This window comes from Monodelphis domestica, chromosome 3, assembly GCF_027887165.1.
Source record: "Monodelphis domestica isolate mMonDom1 chromosome 3, mMonDom1.pri, whole genome shotgun sequence".
Lineage (NCBI taxonomy): Eukaryota > Metazoa > Chordata > Mammalia > Didelphimorphia > Didelphidae > Monodelphis > Monodelphis domestica.
In genome coordinates, this window is record NC_077229.1 from 445,308,143 (window position 1) to 445,334,369 (window position 26,227).

At 39.2% G+C, this 26,227-nt stretch overlaps 1 protein-coding gene across 7 annotated transcripts in view; it reads left to right on the forward strand.

Moving 5' to 3' along the window:
* Window positions 1-26,227, forward strand: part of EGFLAM (EGF like, fibronectin type III and laminin G domains) — a 266,219-nt gene that overhangs the window by 219,988 nt on the left and 20,004 nt on the right. For 5 of the 7 annotated variants that reach the window (XM_007487435.3, XM_007487437.3, XM_056824560.1 and 2 more), the window contains 5 exons: window positions 564-680; window positions 4,428-4,608; window positions 18,207-18,230; window positions 19,975-20,053; window positions 25,213-25,356. In XM_007487435.3, coding sequence (XP_007487497.2) covers window positions 564-680; window positions 4,428-4,608; window positions 18,207-18,230; window positions 19,975-20,053; window positions 25,213-25,356 — 545 coding nt within the window. The remainder of the gene's footprint in view (window positions 1-563; window positions 681-4,427; window positions 4,609-18,206; window positions 18,231-19,974; window positions 20,054-25,212; window positions 25,357-26,227) is intronic. The other 2 variants (XM_007487436.3, XM_007487438.3) reach the window with 1 other exon arrangement.

Genomic DNA, 26,227 nt, shown 5'->3' on the forward strand with positions numbered 1-26,227 from the left:
TTTATCAGCCTCCAGCTCAAACTCAGAACTCTGAAGAACTGCTCACAGGAAATTGTAACTCCTTTTGAAAGACACTTCTTTTTCTGTCACTTCCTATGACTACCTTCCATTTCACATGTACCAATTACAGCTAAAGCTTTGTTGAGGACTGCCCAGGGGGCAGTCAGTCGATTCTGATTCGTCACCCACTATTGCATACGTGGGTCACAGACCTCCCCCACTCAAGTAAGTGGGGTGTATACAGTTTTGGTGATTAAATCTAAAACTGGGCAGGGAGTTAATTTAATTTTCACAATCAGGGAAGAATTAATTTAATCTTCACACATCCTAATTTAAGAAGCCCATGACCATTACAGAATGGAATGAAAGTTTTATGGTTGTTCTACAGGAAAAATTTTTTGGTGAAACTTGAGATTATCTGTAATGTCTATATTCCTTTGCCCTCCTAGTAGGCACAAAAGAACTCTTAGCATAATTATCTGGGATTTTTCATTTGATTATGATTTTTTCTTTATAATTATGGTTTTTATATTGCTTTGTTTTCTCTTTAAATCTTATGTCAGGGAGCCTTTACTCAGATTAAGTGCAACACTGATATTTTCATTGGTGGAGTGCCCAACTATGATAACGTAAAGAAGAATTCAGGCATCCTCCAGCCTTTCAGTGGGAGCATCCAAAAGGTACAAGTCTAACTTTTTATTTATTCTTGTTGGGACATTGACTGAAGTCTTCATGGAAGAATTGCTGTGAGGGAGAATCTTTAGGATGATGGAATCAAAGAACCAGAAATTAAGAGGTCTGTCTCAATTGAGGCATGGCTGAATAAATTATGGCATGTGAAAGTAATGTAATAATATTGTATGTTAAGTAATGATGAAAAAGTTGGTTTCAATAAAACCTGGGAAGACTTGTGTGAACTGATGCAGAGCAAAATGTGTAGAACCAGGAGAAAAATGTATATAACAACATTTTTAAGATAAACAATTTCGAAGCCTCTGAGCAGTGCAATGACTAACCATGATTTTAGAAGACTCATGGTGAAGCACGCTACCTACCTCCTAACAGAGAGTAAGATAATCAAGATACAAAACAAAAGATATTTTTTAGACATAAACAAAGAAGGAATTAATTTTTCCTGGTCTGTGCATATTTGTTACAAGGCCTTTGTTTTTCTTTTTTAATTGGTGAGAGAGGGAAAAGTAGGCTTTTGTTCATTAGGAAAAAATGAAATAAACACTTTACATAATTAATCATGCTATATACCACAAGCCACATGCTTATATCAAAAAATGTAGGGAAAAAAACCCTTTAACAAAATATGCTAAAAAATAAAGGCATTGAATATCTATTTAACATCCCAAAAGTCTTGATGTAATTTTATATTTAAATAAGATTTAATAAGTTTAAAACTGGACCAAGACTTTTGAGACACATTATATATCTACATGTGTACAATATTAAAAATAACTTTTAAAATATTCTCTCAGCATACCATCTCTGCCCACTCCTGACTTATTGGAAGGCCATGATGGTGTTGACATATGCTTTAAATGTACCAAATGACCCTGGGATCTCTCAAGAAGGAGGGCAGACCATGATTAACTTGAAAAAGACCAACACTGGGAAGGAGGGCAGAATAGAAGGAAGCCTAAAATCTATTTTTGGCTCTATTCTACTTGCTGGTATTTCTCTTTGGTTTGCTCAGGACTCAAGCCAATTTGTAGAGTTATTTTTCTCCCCTTCAGCAGTTGCAGGCTATCAATCATGTAACTGAACTTATGAGAACTGGAGTTGAAGAAGCCTTGCAAAGAGAACTCAGCAGCCATTTAGCCACAGAGATCTGCTCCTACATGAAATGCCACACACCAGCACCATTCAGTTCCCATCTCTTCCCTGTTATGCTAGGCTAGAAGAATGCACTATCTTTGAAGCCACAACTAATTCACAGGCATAGATTTACCAGAAAACCAAACCTAACATAAATAGCAAGCAAGGGTCAGAGGCAGAGGCAGAGACAGAGAAGGAGAAAGCTGGCAAATATATTTCTCTTCTACATTTTTAAAACTCTGGGGGCCTTGGGAGGTATCTTTCCCTCCCATTTTTTTCAGTTAACTCAGATGTTTACCATTCTAGGATGGCTACAACTCTAATCTTTTGATAGTGTAAGTATGACCATATCAGTCCCTCTACTCAATAAACTCCAGGGACTTCCTATCACCTCCAGAATGAAATTTAAAATCCTCTTGTTTGGCATTCAAAGACCTTCACAAGTTGGCCCTTCCTTGCTTTGCCAACCTTTTCACACCAGCTTCACAACACTCCATCTCCAAACTTTGAACATTTTCACCAGTTATTCCTTTGGCTCGAATTCTTTCCTTTCTCATCTCTGTCTCCTGGCTTCCCTGGCTTCCTTCAGGCCTCAGGTAAAAATTTCACCTTTTAGAGGAAACCTTCCCTGATTCTTCCATTGATTATCTCCTATTTATTCTATATATGGTTTATTTGTACATAGCCATTTTCATGTTTATTTACCACATTAGATTGTGAGTTTCTTGAGATCGGGGAGTGCATTTTGCCTGGCACATAGGAAGTACTTAATAAATCTTTTTGACTGACTGACTGATTCCATATATGGCCAAGCTAATTAGCCATCCATCTCATTATTTTCTTCATGATTATCTTTTTTGAAGGCAGTAGAAATGTCTGGCATATTCACCCTTTGCCCTACCCACGCAGCTTCCTCCTTCCCTTCCCATGAATCACCATACATTTGATTCCTCTACAAATTATGACTTCCTTCAAGAGATTTCCATATTTTTCATTATTATTGGCTTTCATCTGTCTTTCCCTTCTTCCCTTCCTCCTCATTCATACCCTGAAGTTTTAACCACCAACTCTAGGCTCTACCCACTGTCACAGTCTTTTACCTCCAACTTGTAAAGTGGACATTTCAGAAAGATTTTGTCTTTCTATTGACATTGAGATTGGGGGAAGGAGACAATTGGGAGGAGAAAAAGAAAAAGAGACACTCCCAAGTTTTCTCTCATTTTGAGTTATCTGCTTCCAAGACCCAAGCAAGGCATTCAAAGTCCATTATGAAGTACCATTGGCACAATCTTGTAACCTCCACACATATAGCTGAGGTAGATTGATAAATCACATCATAATGGCCTCCTGACAAATCTTCTTGCTTCCAATCCCTCCCTTCCTTAATTCATCCTTCAAAGCAGTGCTCAAGTAGTCTGATACCTAATGCTCACTGTGCTTAATTTATGGCCTCAGCCATCTCACAGGGAAGCACAGGCATTCCCAAGTGTGACTTGCCTTGGAAGCAGGCAAAATCATTTACATCCTTCACTAACAGCTTACAAGATGAACACTTCAAAATTATTTTCTCCATCCTCAAGGAGTTCTATTATCTATGTGGAAATGGAATGGGATAATAAGGAGAGGAAAGGTTAGAGAAGAAAGAAGTAATTCAGAATTTTCTCCCAATATCTTCAAGGAAGTCATAATTTGTAGAGGAATCAAAATCAAAAAGATTTCTCTTACACCTTTCTTTCTCCTAGCAGTTTTCTTTGAGCTTCAGCTACACTATCCATCTCCTCAAAAGTCTTCAGTTGTCTATTGAATAAAACATGTACCGTTTTTCTTGGCATTCAAACCACTCTACAATCTGGCTCCTACCTTACTTACCCTTCCAACTTTATCTGATATTACTTCCCTTTTTGATGTGGCAGGGATATATAAATGAGGCTTCTCCTTGTCTCTTTCTCTCTGCTTAGGCCACCATTATCTCTCGAATGGACTTCACACCATCCATTCCTTCAAAGCCCAGCTTAAATACCAGGTCCTACTTAAAGCCTTCTCTGATTCTCACCACTAAAATTGTCCTCTCCTGCCCACTCAGCTCCCTTCTTCCTCAAATTGTTCACAGGATCTTCCCTATACCTCTCCATTGTACTTATATTTTCCTTGTATCATAGGTTTTTGGTTAAAATGTTTCTGCTTCATTATATCACCAAATTTCTAAGTATAGGGTCTGTGACAGTTCACCTTCATGCAATGATACTTTGTACCTTTCCCAATGCTTGTACACAGGAGATGTTAAATAAATATTTCTTGGGTAGCATTGAATTGTAGATTATAACAAGTTTGGTTTTCTATCAGGAGGATAGTTATTTTGTCCTGATGCTCTATCATATATTATTAAATATATTCTATAACATTCTAATAACATTATCATTTGTGGGAATTTTAGAATTATCTGTACATTTCCACCAGATTAGAAGGCAATCTAAACAGAGAATAGAAGTATTTAGTCTCTGTGCGAGTCACAGAAACCCTGACCTAAGTTGTCTAAGTGATGTTTTAGAAGCCTACCTAGAAGGCATCTGAGTTCCTTCATTGTTTTTTCTTGTTCCAAGATTGTCCTTAATGACCGAACCATTCACGTGAGGCATGATTTTACGTCTGGTGTGAACGTGGACAATACCGCCCACCCTTGTGTGCGAGCCCCCTGTGCCAATGGAGGCAGCTGTAGACCCAGGAAGGATGGGTACGAGTGTGACTGCCCCTTGGGCTTTGATGGGCAGCACTGCCAGAAAGGTAAACACCAACAGCATTCAAGTCTCAACTTCATGGCTTGGGTAGAAGGTATAACAAAGACATCCAACTACTATGGAATAGGACTGTGATCTTTCATAGAGTTGGAGCTATTGGAAGGAGATATATGTGTGTTGCAGACCCTCTAGACCGTAGACTGAAACTGGTCCATATGTATAACCGATAGAACATATAATAGAGCCCATACAGATAAACAGAAGTGTTCTTATATGTAAATCAGCCCTGTCCAATTTCAGAAATGTTTTATTATTAAGTATACTATTGACTAAATATTAAGTTAAATTTTATGTTAATATTCTTAGATACTTATAACCAATTTAAATTTCAACACTCTTTTTATTAGGAGCTATTGAGGAGCCAAAAATAAAATTACCTACATTTATAAACAAACCAAAAGAAAGAAACATCCATTAGAAGATACTTGGGGGTGTGGGGGTCAGGTAGGTGACTCAGTGGATTGAGAGGTCCTGGGTTCAAATGTGACCTTAGGTACTTCCTAGCTATGTGTCCCTAGGCAAGTCACTTAACCCCTATTGCCCAGCCCTTGCCACTCTTCTGTCTTGTAACCAATACATAATAAAGAAGATATTTGGGTGCCATTTAGTCATGGAGAATTTGATTTTGATAAGTAACTGCAAAAAAAGTTCCCTCTGGATTGTCTTTGTTTATCTATGCAGAATTTTTTGTGTTAGGAATGGTCTTAAATGTAGCTCTTATAGCCTATGGGCCATTTGTGTGTAAATAGGCCAGTTTTTCTCATTTATGGGTCAAAGGGAATAGCCAAGAGAGTAAGTAAGCATTGGGCTGTGTACTTCTAGTTACCCAAGAAGCAAAAGAAATTGTATGGGATGAAAATACGTTTTGCAGCTCATTTTTAAAACTGCAATGTGCTCTGTCTCTCTTTTCTTTTTCCTTTTTTTAAATCATTAGGGGTATTCATAGGATTCTGGGTGTATAGAACTACAGGTTTAGAGTTTCTATTATCCATTGTGACATGGAATGGCAGATAGGAAAACCAGGTAAATTTCAAAAGTAGGACAGAAACTTTGTGGATGGAATGCATTTTGAAAACTCCTTGGTAAACTCTAAATGTATCTATCATGCTTAAAATGTCAGCTAGTGACACACAGCAGGGAAAATCAATTAGCATTTTGACAAATTAGCCTCTCTTTATTCTTCAAGCCAGAAAGCTGTTTGTTCATCTCCTAAGTTGTGCACACATTAGTCTGCCATTAGTGAACTGTTGCTACATGAAATTGTATTTGTTTAGCTCTTACAAATATGTTTGAATTCCATATCTGGGAGCCAAGCTCAGTCTGTCCTTCAATAGGCAATCTCTAATAATCAAGGTCACCCCCAATTCTGGGCTGTGGAAAGAGCACATATAATTTTGGATACAGATGACTTAGGATCGAATCCCAACTGTATCACGTACCACCAATGTGACCACTGGCATGTCACTTAAAGTCTCGGTTATCAGCTCAGTTTCCTCATCTGTAAAATAAGGAGTTTGGCTTTGATGACACTTAAGAGCTCCTCCAGCAATAAATCTATGATCTTCTGGAGTTGTTCAGTGGAGTGCTACATGGACTCTCTGAGGAAGTGTGTCTGACTTAAATAAGCAATTAGCCTTTGGAAGGGACAGATAAACAAAAGCCCGGTTTATGAATCCTTTTTTTTTTCCTCTTAACATTAACTGTGACATATAATATTTATTACCCATGTAATATGTATATGATATATATATATATAAATATTTCTATTATGTTTGTGTCATGTATATGTTACATATACACACAATTCCATATTAAGAAAGGGATTTTTGTAGATTTGTCTACAGAGATTGAGCCTCCTGAGAAAGTCAGAGAAACCTCAAAATAGCAGCTGAGATCTGCAGGGTGGCTATGGCCTCCTGGCCTCTGCATCAGCATCTTCCAGCTGCCTGAAACATGGCAGGAGCAGAAAATGTATCTGTCTGCCCCGCTGTACAATATGTCTTTGTGTTTTGTAAGTGAGATGCCTCAGCTAGCAAAGTCTTCTTTTATCAATTCACTGTCACCAGGAGGGCTTGTTTATATCAAGGACAGTTTGCATCTCCTCATTTAAGCATGGCATGGGAATATTAGCAGGGGTCAGGGTTCTGGCTGGGACTGTTGACAGCTTTCTTCCCGTCTTTGTACTACCTAACCTTCAAGTGAACCATTAAAGAGCCATCACTTTTAAGTTGGTATCTAAAGGTTGGGGATACATAGGAAAAATATTCCAATCACAAACTTTATTGCTATTAGTGACATCTGGTAAGTTATTACCATGTGCTTAAATTCAGTATTTAATAAAAATGCTTTCTGATTGATTAATTGGGAAAAAAGCTGTTTCATTAAAAAAAAATTCAGAATCCAAGAGAAAAGGCATTTAAGAAATTATCTCCTCAAAAATGTATGTGAGTTGGAATTCCCAATCCCTACACCAACCCCCATGTACACAAATACACTCATGCTCACACACACATACACACCTTCTGACAAGTGGTCATCCAGACTCTTCTTAAACATTTTCAGTGACAAGTTGCTTACCAACTCCCAAAGCAGTTCATTCCACTCCAAAGGTCTGCTCAGAAGATTTTTCTTATGTAGAACCAAGTTTATATGTCTACAAGGTCCACTTAATGCTCCTACTTCTATATTTGGAGACCAAGAAAAACAAACAGAATTTCTCTTCCACTTAATATTACCTATTATGTCCCTTGAACCTTTTCTTCTTCAGGCTAAATATTCTCATTTACTAGCTAATAATGGAAAAGATTTATCACCAGTAGGTTTCCCTCAAGGTGATGATCTCTTTAGCCATGGCAATTGACGGAACAACAACAACAAATTTAAATGACCCTCATTCCTACATGACCCTCTTTCATTTGCCCAGTGGCAGAAGATGACCTAGTGTGGAGGTTGTTAAAATCATAAAAATGTGTGCTAAATGAAAAATTCTATGAGAGACATTTGTTCAATGACTGATGAAGGACATATTACTGGAGGGACTCTCCCATGTCAAAAATGACATCCTCACGACAAACAGGACTACAAGACAAAAATAGTTACAACTAAATGGAAGAATGAGTCATAGAGACACCATGGAGAGGCAAATAAAAAAAAGTCAGTGGAGTTGGTTTCACTGTGGGCCAAAGGTCATAGGAAACACTATTTCACAGGATGCTTGGTCATATCATCTCACACTACTCATGCTATCCATATGGATAAGAAATATCATAAAAGCAAAAATTGAAAATGTGCCAGCATCTGTGGCAGAGTATGAAGAAAATGAGGAATTCAAAGAATAACTTAAGATCTTCCAAACAAGTCAACATATACTTTGATTATCCATAACTTTCATGCAAAGCTGGGTGCAGGGGTGAATAGTGAAAAATTCATGAGAAAATATAGTATTGATATAAGAAATATAAGAGATCAATGACTTTAGACTATTCAGAAGTCTCATGCCTACATATAGTAAATAATTTTTACTAAAGAGGAATATAAGGCTTTGAACATATTGAAAAGCAAAACAACATGCATAAAGGGAAAAAATTAAATTGACCGTATCTTAACAGATGGGGAAAATCTATTTATTGAAATGGAAGCCATTGTAGAATCTACTATCAATGGTAATAGAAACAAAAGTCAAAAAATTAATATCAAGTAAGAAGAGAAGTTAATGATAAAAAGAAGACATCCAGTTGCAACACCAAAATAAGCCTTTGGTGGGGGGAGAGGGGGAACAAAAAAACAGAAGACATTGTCCATGATTATCACGATTTCTACCAGCTTAACCGATGTACAACAGTCATCACAATAGGTAGAACAAAAGGCTCCAGAAACCACTTTAGACAGCAAACACTTTTCTCTTCTTGTCAAGCTGAGAAAGAGTCACAGTTTATAATAACAGCACCATTACTTTGGAATGAAAGCTCATTTTTAGAGCAATGGAAGAGGATGGCCAAAAATTATGAGCCTCATAAAACAATGAGAAACAGTGAAAGTGAAAAAAAAAGTTTGCAAAAAACTTATCATGAGACATTACGAAGCCACAGCATTCAAAAAAAAAAAAACATGCATAGATTAAACTGGCAGAAGGACAACAGAGATGGAAAATGGAAACAATTTGTAAATATTTATTACAATCAATTTTCATCATTCATGCATTAGAAACACCACATTTGGAGCCCTAACACCTCAAAACCAATATGCTATGTGAGGCAGTACATATGGTACTTAAAATGAAATTGACAGGAACAGCTGGACCATATTAAATGCAGACTGAGGAAATCCATGCTCAGAGTGACACAATCTTGAAAGCATGGAGATTGTCTGACTAGTTATTGGAGGAAGGCAAAGAAACTAAAATAATGGAAAAAGTCACAAACAATATTAGTGCTCCCACCAAAATAGTTGAATGGATATTAAGAACTGCTGACCCACTTGCTTGGCTTTTCATAATTACGAATCTTTAAAAGAATTATTTATTGATGCATAAGGTATATTCTTGATGGAAATATGAAAAGCGGAAATGTCATGCTTTCGCAAGTGACTTCTTATGGCAGGTCACATCTATGTGACCATACAATTAAAAAGGAAATCCCTGCTGGATAAAACACAATTTTGAAAGCACTGAGGAATTGTTTTAAGGAGGGGAAGAGATGACCAGAATGCATACTATTTCTACCCCCAAAAAAGGTAATTGAGAGTACCTCAATAACTATTGAACCATATATCTACTTGCTTTTCTTTATAAAGTCTTTATGAGAAGATGTACACACATGAGGGCATACCCACTGCAAATACAAGAGAGGAATAGGCAAGTTTTTGCTACCATTTTCAACATTTGCAGTCCTCCTGTTGACAACAGTATGAAAAACATAAGATCCCTTTGTGCTTATTATTGATTAATTACCAAAAAAAGTCTTTGACTGGAGATGAATCAAACTCAGTCCTGGAAAGTCTGTTCTTCAACAAGCAGTCTCTCATGTGTATGTTAAGATCATTCAAGAGTCATTTGCAGAGCTCTCACTTCCATCACCAATGGATTATTTTATTTTAGTATTTGTAGTTCAAAATCCCTTGATAGGTCAATTAAATTTTCTTTTTATCCATTATCAATTCATTAGCCAAGTTCCTAGAAGACATATCAAATGGATTGTGAATCAATTCAATTTATTAGGAATTTCCAGAAAATGTTTACCAAAGGATTATTAATGTCAAAAAAAGACACAAAACAGGAAAATGTTTGTGCCTAAGTTATTTAATACTGTTATGTTCAAATGGATAAAGGATTCCCTACAGATAGCAAAATCTTACAGATGCCCTTATTTACAAATGATACTAATTGCATTCAGTTCTAGAATATTACAGCATATTCAGTAAATGCCATGAAATCAATCAGATAATCCATGTAGAAAAAACTGAATAGATTAAAAATTCCTACTGTCCATATTGTTATTTATAATTTGATTGAAGCCCATTAAATCATTACATCAAAATATTTATCTGGGCTCAGCTCTGCAGATGGACAGTGACTTGGGTCCAAAGTTGGAAGAGCAGACTGGATTGCATTTAGAAAAATATGCAGTGCCTCTAACAATTCTAAGCCATTCCCCAATGCAAAAACCTGTCTTTTAATACAAATATTATTTCAATGATGCTATATAATTGCAAATCTTAGAAAATCACCATCTCTGAAAAATCAATGTTGTGGCCAGTCATAGTGGCACACACTGCAATCCTTGCTACCAGAAAAGCTAGAATTGGAAAATAGTTGGGTTTGGGAGTTCTGAGCTGCAATGGGCTAGGCTATTTGGGTATCTGCATTGGGTTTGGCATAAATCTGGTGACCCTTGGTATCAGGGACCACCAAGTTGTGTAAGGATATGTGAACCAGCCTAGGTCAGCAAATGGAACTGCTTATAGCTCATGTGAGGGGGACTAGTGCCACAAGTGACCCCTGTACTTCAAGTCTGGAAAGAGATATTTTGAGATCCAATCGTCTCAAAAAAGATTCAAGTTTTTAGATGACCCTAAAAGTCAATGAAAAGATATATAGTGGGCAAAAACAGACCATAACATATTTCCAACAATGATCTTCAAACAAGAAGCAACATAAAGGATATTATTTGGAAAATTCATGATCAGAGAAGGGGGTTGGTTTTTAATCATGTAGGAAGAACAATGAATATCATATGCACAATGAGAATGATCCACTAGTGTCCAAAGAATATTAAAAGATTTAGAAGCCTTCTGCACATTGGGCAGAGATTCTGCAGAGGAGCTATACTAGAATATAAGCAAGGGTATCAAAGGATAAGGAGGGATAAGAGAGCTGTGGTCTATATGGATGGAATGCATACCCACACAAGTGAAATCATAGATCTCTCTAAATATTGCCTAGGGTGAAAATCTTGATTCTTAGTGAAGAAAATCAGAGTTAGAAAAAATATTTTAGTAGCTCTCTTTCCTCTCCATTATCTATTATCATTGCTTCACCAGTGGCAAGCAATCCTGTTCCCTTAAAGATCTTCCTTCCTGCTTCCTCCCCCTCACTCTCTCTCTCTCTCTCTGTGTCTCTCTCTGTGACTCCCTCTGTCTCTCTGTGTGTGTCTCTGTCTCTCTCTTTATCCCCCCTCTCTCTTCCTCTTCCTTCTTCCCCCTTTTTTCTCATTCCTCCCCTCCCTCCCTTTCTCCTTCCTTTTTTGTTTCCTTACTTCCTTTTACTGAACATTCACATAAACCAGTATGGAAGAGAAATCATAGTGCAAAAACAAAGCAACAAGCATCTACTGATGTGCCAGGCACTGTACTAAGTGCTAGAGATAAAAAAATACAAGCAAAAAGGCATCTCCTCCCCTTAAGGAACTTACATTCTGCTGTTTAGATAAATTTATGAGTGGTAGACTTGAAGTCAAAGCGATTTGGGCTTTATTCTAGGCTTTGATATTTACTAATTGAGAAGTCATGGAGAAGTCATTTAATTTCTCTTACTTTCAGCTTCTTCATCTAGAAAATGAGAATAATAATACTTCTAGTATCTGTCTCACCATGAGAATCCATTGAGATGCAAAGCACCTTGCAAACCTTAAATATCCATGCTCTTATATCTGTTAAGTCATATATGTGTTGTGAACTTTAGATTACTCCACCCTACTTAGATCTTACTTTATGGTGAAGATAAAATTGTAATCTCCTGATTGAACAATGAAGATACTTAGTTCTTACTTTATAACGAAGCTAGAACTTTAAGCTAAGTCTATTTTTAGATCTCACTACAAAAAGGTGTTAAGTAATTATAAAGGATAAATTAATCACAAAAAGATTAAGTAACTAACAAAAGGTGAACTTAAAAAAGAAGTGTTACATAACTCAAAAAGATATAATCTAATCAAAGAAGATAAGAACTAAAGAATGGGCAGTCCTGGAGAAAAGCCTCTAATGTAATTGGTAGGCGTGAAAATTTAGAGGAGGGGGATACAAGAGTAAACGGTCTATATATTTCACATCACTTACTCTCTCTGGTATCTTTGGCGGTGAAGAGGTGACTGGTGGCAGCGTGCTGGGCCTTTTGGCATCTTGGCGTGGCTACAGCTATTGTCTGATTCAGTGGTGAGTTTCTGGCTGAGTTTTTCTCCTTTACTTTCCAACTTTATCCTCTTAGAAGCCTCTAATCTTCTTCAGAGACCTAGTGGTGGAGATCTTGAACTCCCTCTGGCACAGGCCAGGCAGGAGAAATCCTATACCTTCTTTCCTCTTTTTCCTTAAATCCTTCCCTCTATATTAATTAAAATTACCATAAATTTCCAGACTGATTGGGTATTTTATTTGGGATTTTTCCCTGGCAAGCAATTAATTAGATTTTAAGTCACAAGCCTAAAATTATCTTTATAGTCTGGCACTTTACAGTGTGTACTGTAAACTTTAAAATTTCTTAGACTTATAAATGTTGGAAATTTCACCATTGGGAAATATCATACTTGAAAAATTTCCTATTGATAGTGGGAACTCTATTGGAATGTGAACCCCATTGGCATGGGAGGTTCCTCCTCCTCCCTTCTTAAGATTACTTTAGGACAGAAACATTTTGCTGAACAATGGAAAGGGCTTTGACCTATGCTTAAGCATAGAACAGGAATTTCTTTGAGTCATGATTGATTTTAGAATTGATACAATAGAGATAATTGGAATGACAGAACCAGGTCTTGGAAAATACAATTTCCACTTCACTCAGTCCTAACAGGATTTAGGAAGGGCTGCAGCAAAGGATCAAGATTTAATTATTGAGAATATGACCTTCAACAGACATGTGCAAAGCCACAGACCTCTGGGCGGTCCTGGGTTAAGCTAGAGCCACCATTGGCACAGGGAAGACATGGACAGTGATTGGTAGATGTGAGAACTGAGGGGAGGGAACTTGGATGGTTTCCTTAAAGATAGAGGGGTCTGAGGACTGAGGGGGGGGGGGGTTGGAGAGGTTTTTGCTCTGAGAGGTGGTGCTTTGAGAGTTGGCTCTGAAGGAAGCTGGAGGTGGAGGCCCCTGAGACTGTTTCTCCATTTTGGTCATGTGAGTGATAGGGACTGATCTCTTTTCTTTGCCTCAGCTATCTAAGGGCTTGGGCCTTTTGGCCCAGCCTAAACAGAAGGGGTATTTAAGCCCTATTCCCTTCTCTCCCCTTTCTCTCTCCCTCTCTCTCTCTCTCTCTCTCTCTCTCTAATTCCTCTCTTCCTCCTGTTTGTAATTAAACTCTATAAAAGGTTGACTGCTGACTTGAGTTTTCATTTAGGAATTACATAGCTGAATTCCTTGGCGACCTTAAATTAATATATATCAGTCTTTTAAAGTGATTTCCTTGTCACAGTACACACATAAGTATACATATATATTTAACAACATTCAGTTATTAAGTAAAACAAGGAACTGCTAGAACACATCCCAAATCTTTGAGGCTAAAATTTGGAAAGATAAGGCTTTCCCACAATATGGCTTTGGTATTGTTCTCATAAACAAAATGTCTTAGAGGTTTCAGGGTTTTTTCCCCATTCTAATCTAGTGACCAAATTGGAATTCAGAACACCCTGTGTTTATGTACTATTTAATCCCCAATAAAGTCATAAACAACAAATTATAGCAGTTATCCACCCAGTGGAAAATGCAAACCGCACTAAAAAGACAAGCAAGAGAGATGCCTTCTTGAACACCAAGTTATATTCCTCGTGGGAAGAGTTTCTGGCATCTGCCCCAAAGAGCATCTAGCATCTGGGAGGAATTTATGTCTCTAGAACGAGTGAGCAAACTTCCCATCCTGACCTATAGTATAATAGCTATAGGGAACCACAGACAGATGATTAGGAAAATCCCAAACTTCTCTACAGAGGGAGCCCACTAAAGGAGACATACTACAGTTGGTTCTCCTTATCCTGCCACCCCCAAAGATCAGCTTTGGGAGAGAGTGTCTGGGAGCCAGAAACCAGAACCTAAGTAGGATCACAGGGATTGGGATCAGGCATTCCTTGCCATCTAAGTTTGTTTCTTAAGTTTTCTGGCAGTAATGTAAGAGGGAGTCCCCACCGCCCTTCATCTCTGGGAGGTCATGTGGATATATGAGTCAGAGGTTCTATTAATCAGAAAGGACTTCAAGTTCCTGGTACATCGTTAGGTTAGAGGTATATGAAGTGAACAAGAAATATTAGCACCTTTGGAGTAAGGGCTTGCTGAGCACTTTTCAGGGTTGCATATCCCACTTTGGTGATCGTATGTCCCTTAGCTCTCACCCGTGGCTCTAAGAAACTGTAGCACATGTAGCAGCCAAATTCTGGTAAACCATATTGGCATATAGGCTAGATGAGGTTGAGAGTAATCATCAGGTCTCAAATCCATCTGAGAGATAGGGAAGTGTCTATCCCAGATAAGTGATAATTTCTCCTGGTGGAAGGGGCAGATGAGAACAATTTGTTCCAACAGCCATGAAGATGTCAGAAACAGGCACTGTGGAAAGCTTAGAGTTGGTTAGACATCAAAGATATCAAGTGCATCTGCTGCATCCTAGACTATATCATCTTGACTTTTGTCTTGCTATTGGACTTTGGTGACTGTGGAAGAGAGAGTGAGGCTGATCACTTTAACTCTGCCTTGCTTAAATCCAATTTATGCATGAGTCAAAAGACATCTATGGTGATGTCCTTTTGGTCCTCTTCAAGTACAAAGGACAACATCTCTAAGAAGCTGTAGCACATATAGCAGCCAAACTCTGGTAAACCATCTTGGCCAAACCAACCAATCAATATCATCAGACATCAAGACTAGACCAATTAAAACTGTACATTTTCTATTGGACTCACCTCCTACTGAGCCTTGCCCTATCCCACATTTCTTAATTTTCAAGAGCTTACCATTTCCCTTCCCATAAATAAATTTGCCTGTTCCACATTCTGTCATAAGGCATTTTCTAGGTATAGAAAATGCTAGGTTTAGGGGTCACTCTAACTGGATAGAATGCTTGTATTCTAACAAGTGGCTTTCTAAGACCAAAGAAATGAATCTAAAAGTGAGGAAGAAGACAGATTTATAGGCAAGCAGGCCAATCAGTGGCCAAGAAGAGCTTCTTCTGAGAAGGGATGCTCTCAAATCCTTTGTAACCACCAATGTGGGGACCCATCCTAGATACTCCTTTCCCAACATCTAGGTTTTTCATATCGTGCCAAAGAACTTTTTTTTTAATTTTTAAAAATGCTTTGATTATTTATTTTATTTTTTTTCACATTATTTTATTTTTTATCATATTTTTTCATGGTTACATGATTTATATTCTCTCCCTCCCTCTTCCCAGAGCTGACAACAATTCCACCATTTTATACATGCAAAGAACTTTAATAAAGCCATTTGAAAGAGTTGGACCACTAGTTGAGCACTGGGTCACTTAAGAAAACAACCAAAATATTCACAACCCTTTTGGCACTTTCATGTGCATCAGAGAGGATTCTTTGAAGACAGCTTAGAAGCAGTCAGTATTCTAGAGCACCGCTAGATGGAGGTGTTGCTCCATTGGCTGCTCCTAACACCATTCATTCAGCCAGCTCCTTCATGCTGCATTGGAGTGGATCAGAAGGGCAGTTCTCATAACTGGCTCCAGTGCAATGCTCTCTGTTAAAAGAACAGATCATTTTCTAATCAGAACTCATCCGGCAGAGTCTTGGTATTCCTTACCCGGCTAATGGGTTTCCAGTTGTATTGAGATTTTAAAATGATGATTTCTTAAAATTGAAAATATAATATAATACAATGAGATGGTAGGGAAAAGAAGCTTAATAATTATTACTGTAAATTATAATGAGCCAAACCTACCCATAAAATGAAAGAGAAACCTCTGACCTGAAATTCTAGCTTCTTCAATATTTTCTAGAATACTGTTTTTTATATTTTATGTATAATATTTCCTTCTCTAGACCATATGATCTAACCAGATTTGATTATTGCTCATCCTCTGCGCTTTCCATCATCTGACCCTTTACTCATTTTATATCCAGAATTCTCTCAACTCCCAAGCTTTGGTATTCATATGCCCATAGCATGCCACAGGTCTATATCACATTTCCTGGTATAATGTGCATATGTACAAGGTTTTGTTTGTTTAATGTAGTAAAATAGGGCAGGTTGGTGACCCATTGGATAGAGCATTGGGCTAAAATCAGAAAGACTCTTCTTCCTAAATTCAAATTTGGCTTCAGATACTTCCTAGCTATATGACCCTGGACAAATCACTTAACCCTTTTTACCTCGGTTTCCTTATCTCTCAAAGGAGCTGGAGAAGGAAATGGCAAACCACTCGAAAACCCTAAAAGGAGTCACAAGGAGTTGGAGTGAAAACAACTAAATAACAACTAGGAAGAATATTTTCAGTGCAAAACTCAAACAGATAATTGATTATTTTACTCTTTATTAACAAAGTCACTGCTATATCTTTTTAAACAAGTGAAACTTCAGGAATGTTTAAGTTAAAATGAGAATGCTAGACTAGGGGAGAGGGACTACAGACACTATCTTTAAACATTGTGTTTGGAAGAATTAAATTGATTCTTTGTGGATTCAGGAGACAGTTAGAATTAATGGGTGGAAGTTAGAGGGCGGAGCTTTTGTCTTAGTAAAAGGAGTATTCTTATTATTTTGAATTATCTACAATTAGAGTGAGCTGCCTTATGAAGCTATGGATTCTCTGCCACTGGAAGTATTGGGGAAGGGGGGAGCTGGATGACCATTGCACAGGGATGTGATAAAGGGAATTTCTGCCTGTAGTGGGAAGTTGATAGAGTCAAAGGTCATTTCTAACTTTGTTAATTGTATGAACTATCCAGCTTTCCTAGTGAATTTTAAATGACTCAATTTACAAAAATGGTAATTATACATAACTGCAGATGATTCTATGGCCTCTTCTAACTCTAAAATTCCATGACTAATCGATGATTCCTCACATCTAGTGCATACAAAGCACATTCCTTAGCCACATTATTTGTACTTAAGTCCCAGTTTCCTAGTGCAGAGCCAGGAATATATTAAGTGTTTAACAATTACTTGGTGATCAGTTGATTGATTTCTCCCTTTCATGTCACAAAAGAGTCCAGGTATCCTTTGTTCCCTTCAATATAGTTACATCTATATTCCCTAGAAATTTCATTTGCCTTTCAGATCATTTTGATACCTGAGAAGTCAGACACAAAAAAGAGGTCACTGTCAAAGATTACTTTCTTCTGTTGTTTGTTCTCCTTTGTCTTTTGTACTTTCTCCATACACTAAATTCATTAATCTTTTTTTAAGCTCCTTAAGAGGTCAGCCATAAAGAATTCTTTTTATAATTCAATTCACCTACCATTTGTTAAACAAGGCACCACACTTAAGGGTTAGAGGGATTTAGTCAAAGTGAAAGTAAAGCATGAAGTCTTTGGTCTGCTAGTTGAATATAAGCTACCTGAGGGCAGGAACAACTTTTATTTTGGTCTTGGTAGCACAATGCCTTGCATGCAGTAAATGTTTAAAAAATGTTTGTTGAATTGCTAGCAAATCATGTCTAACTAACATCTCTAATATTGGGATTTATGAGTTGGTTCCCTCAATAAGCTCTCAAGTCTTGCAAAAATTGCTTGGGTTATAGCCAGATCTAGGATCAGCCAGGAAAAGGAAGTTTCTAACAGTTTCTGTTAGGGCTGGAGCTCAGCGTTGCCTACACTAATGGCATCCAACTCAAATAGAGCTGGATCCCTGTGCGCCAGTGTTGACTTAGAAAACCACAAATTAACATCATCTATGTGGTATTGTATTTTCATTTATTTTGTTAAGCATTTCTCAATTATTTTTTCATCTGGTTCTGTTCTCACTTGAGTGTTGGGGTCATAGACAGTGACTTTAACACCTCAGATCCATTTGGCAGTAATATTAGGGCTCTTGCCTGGGAACCCAGAAATGGTATCACATGGGCTACATTCCTCAGAATGATGATATTGCAATGATGTGAGGTTCTGACTCTCCTTATTTTGTTTTATGCTGGCCCCGTGCAGAGTGTGGGAATTACTGCCTCAACAGTAAGTACACCAGGTTCCCCAAGGAAAAGGTTGTTTGTGAAAACTCGTCTCCAGGGTTCCCCAGCCCTCCTCCCAGTAAACTCAAGCACCCTCCCACTTGCCAAACCCAAACCCTAACCTGGGATCAGCTCTCTGGGAGCCAAATTCGGAGTAGCACTTCTACCTGCCTAGCTGTACTGATGGAGCTGCCCTTTCCACTTCTGGACTGTCTAGGGGAGCCGAGTCTTCCTTCCTGAAGAGGCCTCACTTAGAGAGAACATATCCTTGCCTCTGAGGAGCAGAACCCAAGGAACAGCCTGCCTTGCCTTGGGGATCCACAGACAGCTGAGCTCCCTAATCCTTAAGCCTTCAGTTTTGAGCCTCTCTGTACAGGGCTGGTGTGTGACAAGCACGTTCAGACCATTTAAAGAAGTCCAGGAGAAGGTCTCTTGGCCCTGGGATCAGCATCCCTGGCCAACAACAGCAGGGATCTGGCATGGCTGTAAGAGTCACCCTGGGGGTAAGCCAGAACTGGGCAGGGGCCCCTGGGTTTATGTTTAGTGCAGTTCATTTTAGAGGATTGGGTCGGAGCTGGAATATTCTTGCCTTCTTTGCTTTCATCATCAATTACCTGAAACAAGATGCTTGTGATTCTAAGTCCTTTCTTTTTTTAATTTCCTCCTTTAGCCAGTCTCTCTCTGTGTCTCCATCCCCTCCCTTTCTTTCTTCTCTCCCTTTCTAATGTTTCACTTCCCTCTAGTTCTTTCCCTTTCCCTTTCCATCCTTCTTCTCCTGGTTTGTTTATTTTTTTTTAATATATTTTTCTTTCTGTTCAGCCTCTCCATTTTTCTGCCTCTTCTCTAGGTCCTTTCTCCTTCCTTTCTTCTTCATGCCATTCTGTCCCCTTATCTCTCTGCTTCTTCTCTTCCTTGACCACCTGTCTTCTTCATTTGTACTAATTCTGCTCTCCATTCTTTTTTCCCTACTCTTTTCCTTTATCAGCTTTTTTGTACTCCTTCTTTGTTCCTGAATTATTTTCCCTTTCTTCATCTTTCTTTCCAACCTCCCAGAATCTCCTATCACTGCCTGGGTGGATCCTGTGGGTCAAACTCCCACAAAGGACATTAGTACATCCCCTTCCCCCCAGATCTTTTGGAAAACCTGTTCTGGTTCTGTTGTCATTTCCATAATCACACCACCATTCATTTAAGACATCCTTGGATGGATTCTGGGGTAGATTATTTTCAAAGAAAAAGACCAAATAAGCCAACTGGGGATTATTTTCTCTTCCTGCCTGGGAGAAGAGCCAGACTTCCCCCCAGATACTCAGCATGTGGCCTGAGACCTGCTCCTTGACCTCAAAGAATGATTCTGAACAGGCCTGGTTTTGACAGATTACACACAGAGCACTTGCCAGAGAGACAAGCTCTGCCCAAATAGTGGTTGGTGACCCATGCCTATTGGCCCCGATTGGTGGCAATCAACAGCACCATTTGGTTTAAACTAATTCACAGATAGGGAGTAAGATCCAGTAGATACACACTAATGCCAAGCAACCAGGGCAGGGGGAAGCTGGGAAAGAGCAGAGCTATTCTACCAAGAGGAAGGATTGTTGAGGTGCTTAATGTCCAATCGCCCCCATTTGATTTGTGCTTGTGTGTTTGCAAATTTTCCCGCCATAAGGTTGACTTTTGGGTTGACCCAGTGCCATTTCTTAGAATTCCATACCTCTCTCCACTCAACTCTGTTTTGTTTTTTCCCCCAGCTATCACCGAAGCCATTGAGATCCCACAGTTTATTGGCAGGAGTTACCTCATCTACAACAATCCAGATATCCTCAAAAGGTACTGCCTGTCTACAGTCCTTCATTTCCTCTCCCAGTTGCCCTCTCTGTCTGGACTTCTCTCCCTCCTCATTTCTGCCTTTTGGAATCCTTAGGTCCTTTCCAGACTATACTCAAGTGCCCCTGTGGGATGTTAATGGGGGCTTTCCTAATTCTCCCAGTTGGCAATGATCCCACCCCCATTATTTCCTATTTCTTTTGTATACCTCTTTTGTTTCTACTCCTCTCTGTAATTGTTATTATTGTTCTTTCTCACCAATAGAATAGAAACTCAAGGATAAAATATAATCTCAAAGGCAGAGACTGTTTCTGTCTTTGTGCCTACTTGCCTGGAACATAGTGTATTCTTGAATGAATTGTAGCTGAATTGAATTCTCCTGTTGGGGAAATGATAAAGCTTCTGAGAGTTTCAGAGAAGGGATTTCAAGGGCTTTTACCCCCTATCATAGCTGCCTTTCAGGGTCTAAAATGATCTGATTAAGCCTTATCTAGAGAGGGGAAATCTCTTAACAACCTTAAAACAAACAAACAAAAGAAAAGAATCTCTGGTCTGTGAGCCTAAGGAAAGTGGGAACAGAGCCTTGCACTGCTGAAATATTTAGGCTCTGGGCAGCAGCAGTAAGCTTAGGGAGAGAGTGAAGCCAAGGTCATGTGCTGAATCCATCTCTGGCTCCAGGCTGGAGTCCTCCCCCAGGTCAATTGTCTTCCCAGATCACACTCCTGATGGCAAAGGGAACTGGATGAGAAAGCAGGTCTGGTTGAGCTCTAAGGCAGACACAGAAAAAGAAGGACTGAAGTCCTAGCATGTACTACTTGCTACTAGAATTATGGCAGGAGCAATTCCTGCAGGTTTGGGACAAGGCATATGTCCCCAACAAGGTGCCACCAAATCCTTGGCTTTGCTTTCGGGTGCCCATTCTCCCACTTCTGCCACCCCTTCACTCTCCTTTGAGACTCAGAGGGCAATCTGTCCAGATCTTGACCCATAGTAATAGATAAATAACAGAATCCTAGATTGTTAGAACTGAAACTCTCTAGTCCCATCCCTTCATTTTACACATGAAGAGGAAACTGACTTGTGCAATACCAAAGTGACTGACCCAAGGTCACACAATTAGAAAATGGCAAAGCCAGGATGGGTCTTTGGACTCCAATCCATTCCAATAGATCAACTGGCTCTGCTCCCAGGTTGTTTTCATTTTACCTCAAAGGATAAAGGTAAACCAAAGGTGTCATATTTTCATGGTAGAATTCAGTACAATTCCGTGAATTATGCACTGGAGAGGAGGCATTAAAGTCCTGAATTAGCCTGTTGTTCCAGAAATTCTACAAAGATTGTTGCTTCACCTATCCTGAAGGCTAGCAGTGGAAGACCAGCCTATTTGGTCCCAGATTTTGCCTCTGAAGAGACCCTTTAAAGGATCAACTGTAGATGCCAATCCTTAGGAATCTGCCTTAGCTTGTGTGAAGGGTCCATTTGGAGTCCCTTGACTTTCAGCCATTTCTTCTACCTCCCTAGAACTCAGTTTCTTAATCTGTAAACTGAGGGAATTGAACTAGAGATTCTTTTAGGCCAAATCCTATGATGCTAATGATTATGCCTTCTCTGATCAACTAAGAGATCTCCTTAATGTGCTCACTAATGAATATGCTTGAGCCATGTATGAGTTATGACTTCATTTCTTCTTAAAATACAGATAGTCTCTGGGACAAGGGAAATCTGAGGAGTTCCTTAGTCCCCTCTCTCTCCCCCCCTCTCTCTCTGTGTCCCTGTCTCTGTCTCTGTCTGTCTCTTTGTCTCTGTCTGTCTCTCTGACTCTCTCTCTGTCTCTCTTCTTTCTCTCAGTTTCTCTCCCTCTTCCTCTCTCTCCATCTCCCTCTGTCTTCTTATTCTTCTCCTCTCCCTCCCTCTCTCTCTGCCTCTCCCTCTCTCTGTCCCCTTCCCTCCCTCCCCTTCCCTCCATCCCTCCCTCCCTCCTCCTTTCCATGCCCATTATCACTACTCTAAAACAGAGTATTCTGATAGCCTCCTGACTCATCTATGTCCTTCAGTCTATCCTCTTTTAAATTAATCCTTCACATGGATGAAGAAATGCATAGCTTTGATCTTTCTAGCTCTCAAAGAACTTCAGTAACTTAGGAAATTGTTATTCAGTCATTTCAGTCATGTTTGACTCTGTGACCCCACTTGGAGTTTTCTTGGCAAAGATCCTGGAGTGGTTTGCCATTTCCTTCTCTGGCTCATTTGACAGATGAGGAAACTGAAGAAAACAGGTTAAACTGACTTGCCCAGGGTCATACAGCTAGTTAAGTGTCTGCATCCAGATTTGAATTCAGATCTTCCTAATTTCTGGACTAGCACTCTATCTACTGTTCCACCTAGCTGCTTAGGTAGTAAACTTGGGGTCAGACCCCACCTCAGATACCTACTAGATGTATGGAAATCAATGTCATATTTAACCTGTGAGTGCCTCAGTTTCCTTATCTATAAAGTAAGGATAATAGCTATACTACCTATAAGGTTAATAAATCTTAGAGCATTATACTAATGTTATTATTATTATTATTGTATTTAGGAGACAATGTGCTGAAGTCAGAAAGACTTATCTCCTTGAGTTCAAATCCAGCCTCAGACATTTACTAGCTATGTGGCTCTAGGCATGTCACTTAACCTTATTTGCCTCAGTTTCCTTATCTGTCAAATGAATTGGAAAAGGAAATGTCAAAGCACTCCAGGATCTTTGCCAAGAAAACACCAAATGGAATCATGAAGAGCCAGCCTCAATTGAAGTGATGGAACAAGACCAAATTCTTGTTGTTGCTGAATAAAATAAAAACATAGCCCTCCAATCTGAGTCTAATCTTCCTTCCCTATCTGATTCCATAGCATAGTGTTTATCCTGCTATATCCTAGCCAAAATGAGCCAAATATTAATATGTGCTCTCTTGATCTCCCCTCTCCAGCATTAATTACTATCTACACATCATCCTACAGATCTAGAATAACTCCTTCAGGCATTGAAGCATTAAGAACTTCCTGTGTGTGCATAGCCCAGTTCTAGGCACACGGGCAGATTCTCCTACCCTCATGAAACCAATAAGCTCTTAGCAGGATAACACACATGGATTGTCATGTCACACAATTTTACCTAAACTCTTTTTAGGATGGCAAAACAGTGATTGATCTTTAAGGTCCACAGTCAGATCCTCATTGGAAGGGAGAGGAAAAGGGGGATAAGATGAAGTTACTTTGGAATAGAGCAAAGCTTCTTGTTGCCACAGAGAGAAGAGCAGGAGCACAAAAACAAGAGCACACAGGTCCTGTTCAGGGACAGAGAGGAAGGCAGGTGGGCAAAGAGAAGAGGATGTAGAGAAGTGGAATGGATAAAATGAGAAAGGGGAGATTACACCAGATGGAAAAGGGCCTTGAGTGCCAAGTAAAGGAGTCTGAACATTACATGGTAGGAGATGGAGACAGTTTTATTTTATTTTATTTTGTTCAACCAATCACAGTTTTATTAGTCTCAGATAACTAGGATTTGAGCAAATGTATCTTCTGTCAATGTAAATAAATAGGACAGTTTAAAGGGAATTAGGGACAACTATGTGGCTCAAGAGATAGAGTTGTGGTCCAGGAGTCAGGACTTCCCTTCCTAAGTTCATATCTAGCCTCAGACATTTCCTAGCTGTGTGACCCTGGACAAGTCACTTAACCCGACTTGTCTCAGTTTCCTTATCTGTCAAATGAACTGGAGAAAAAAAAAAGACAAACTACTCCAGTATCTTTGCCAAGAAAATTGCAAATGAGGTTCTGAAGAGTCAGACATGAGTGAAAACAACTAAACCACAAAATAGGGAATTGAATATAACATGGTAGTGGGGGAGCAGAACAAGGGTACAGTAGACTGTAAGCTCTTAGAGGTATGATTCTGAACCAATTTTTCTTCTTTGTATTCCCAGGACTGAGTGCATAATAAGTATTTCCATGCAGTTAAGAAACATTAATTGAATTGGAGTCACTGAGATTGATGAAGTACTAGTCCTTGGCAAGGCTAGGGCAGGAGGAACAGTCAATCATTGACTCCTAGGGGTCAGAGGCTTCTCCCAACCACTCTGAGTCCCAGAACTCAGAGCCCTTCTTGCCCAAGCCTAGCTCTTCTAGTTTATTCCATTGTTTCCTCTTCTATCCCAATTCCCTATTTAGCACTCCCAGATTCTAGGGATCCAGAGTCTCTTTTCATTATTCCCTCCCCTTTCCTATTTCTCTTCATACAAGTATTACCCTTCCCCCAAGGCCAAATTGGTAAACCTATGACACATATCTTGGAGCATGCTAGAGGGAACTGCTCCACTCTCCCTTTCCAGGAGTACCTGAGGACATATCTCATATCACTCACCCCTCTGCCCAACAGCCCAATGGGAGTGCTTCCCCCCTCCCCTGTCTGAGGTAAGGGTTTGCAATTTGGGCACTCTGTCTCCAAAAGGTTCACCATCACTGCTCTAGGGGATAGTGGTAGTTATTTGTCCCAGTCTGAGTCTTGTGGTCCACCACAGTCTTATACTTCAGAATTTCTGCAACTGTGTCCTTTGATATACCCCCCCCAAAAAAAAAAGGAAAGGGAAGGGAAGGGAAGGGAAGGGAAGGGAAGGGAAGGGAAGGGAAGCAAGTAAGGAAGAGGAGGAAGAAGGAAAAAGGAAGGAAGGAAAAAAGGAGAAAGGAAGGAAGGAAGGAAGAAAGGAAGGAAAAAATAAAATAAGAGAGGCTTTCCAAGAAAGATAGTTAGCCAGGAGAACCTATTAAAAAAAAACTCCTTATTTCTCAGATGGCCAGGGCCTTGTACAATTACCCTATAGTATAAATGGCCCTGGGTATTAGGACATATTTTATAACAGAGTTTCAATATGATGGCAATAGACCATGCCACAGTTTGAGCCAACTAGCTGATTTCCAGGACTATGGCATAATTCCAGGAAATTCAGTTTTTAAAAGTGGGGGTGGGTACAGAATTCCTGGCAAGTCAATGATATTCAGAAATGGAGATTCACAGACTTCTTGCTCAAGGCTAGGAAGCAAGATTGAGTTCATGGAGAACAGATGTTAATGGACTTGTTCAATCAGACTTTTTTTTCTTTTACTTCTCTCCTCCCTCCCCTTTTCAGGGTATCAGGATCACGTTCTAATGCCTTCATGAGGTTTAAGACAACAGCCAAAGATGGGCTGCTGATGTGGAGGGGAAACAGTCCCATGAGACCCAACAGTGACTTTTTTTCCTTGGGTCTTCAGGATGGAGCCCTTGTGTTCAGGTAACTGATGAACCTCTAGAACTGGAATCGATGTTATTACTGACCAGGAGTATAAAACACGGGTGGGAGAGTTTCATAAGAGATGGATGGCATTCTGTGAACCTGCAGAAACTGGGGGCTGTTTTACCCTAGTATTTATCAGGCATTGAGCAATGAAAAGAATGTTTGATCCATAATAAGAGGCTCTTAGTTCTAGTACTCTTGTCTCTCTGCAATTTCCTACCTGAGTGGCCTTTAAAAAGGCACTTCATTTCTCTGGGCTTCCATTTATTCATCTATGAAATGGAATCGTACTTCCAGCTCAGTTTCCAAGATTGTATGTACTCTTTTATCTTCTTCCCCTCACTTTCTAATCTCTCCTAGGATACTGCTGTTTTACACAAACTAATTCCTTCTTTCTACTTCCTTCAGAAGAAGCAAGTGGAAGGAAGATATCCGTGGTTTTTCAAACCACAGATTTGTGGCTATTCCCATGTCAGGCTATGGTTTAAGGCAGTGGTGTCAAACTCAAATAGAAACAGGGACTGCTGATCTATACATAAGGATCTTTGCAGGATGTAGAGTGACTTAGTTTTTTTATAATTGAATTTTTTTTATTTAATTAGTTAATTTAGAGTATTTTTCCATAGTTCCATGATTTATATTCTTTCTCTCCCCTCCTCCCACTCCCCTCCTGTAGCCAATGGGAAATTCCACTGGGTTTTGCATGTGTCATTGATCAAGACCTATTTCCATATTATTGATAATTGCATTAGGGTGATTGTTTAGGGTCTACATCCCCAATCATGTTTCCATCAACCCATGTGATCAAGCAGTTGTTTTTCTTCTGTGTTTCTGCTCCCCCAGTTCTTTCTCTGGAGGTGGATAATGT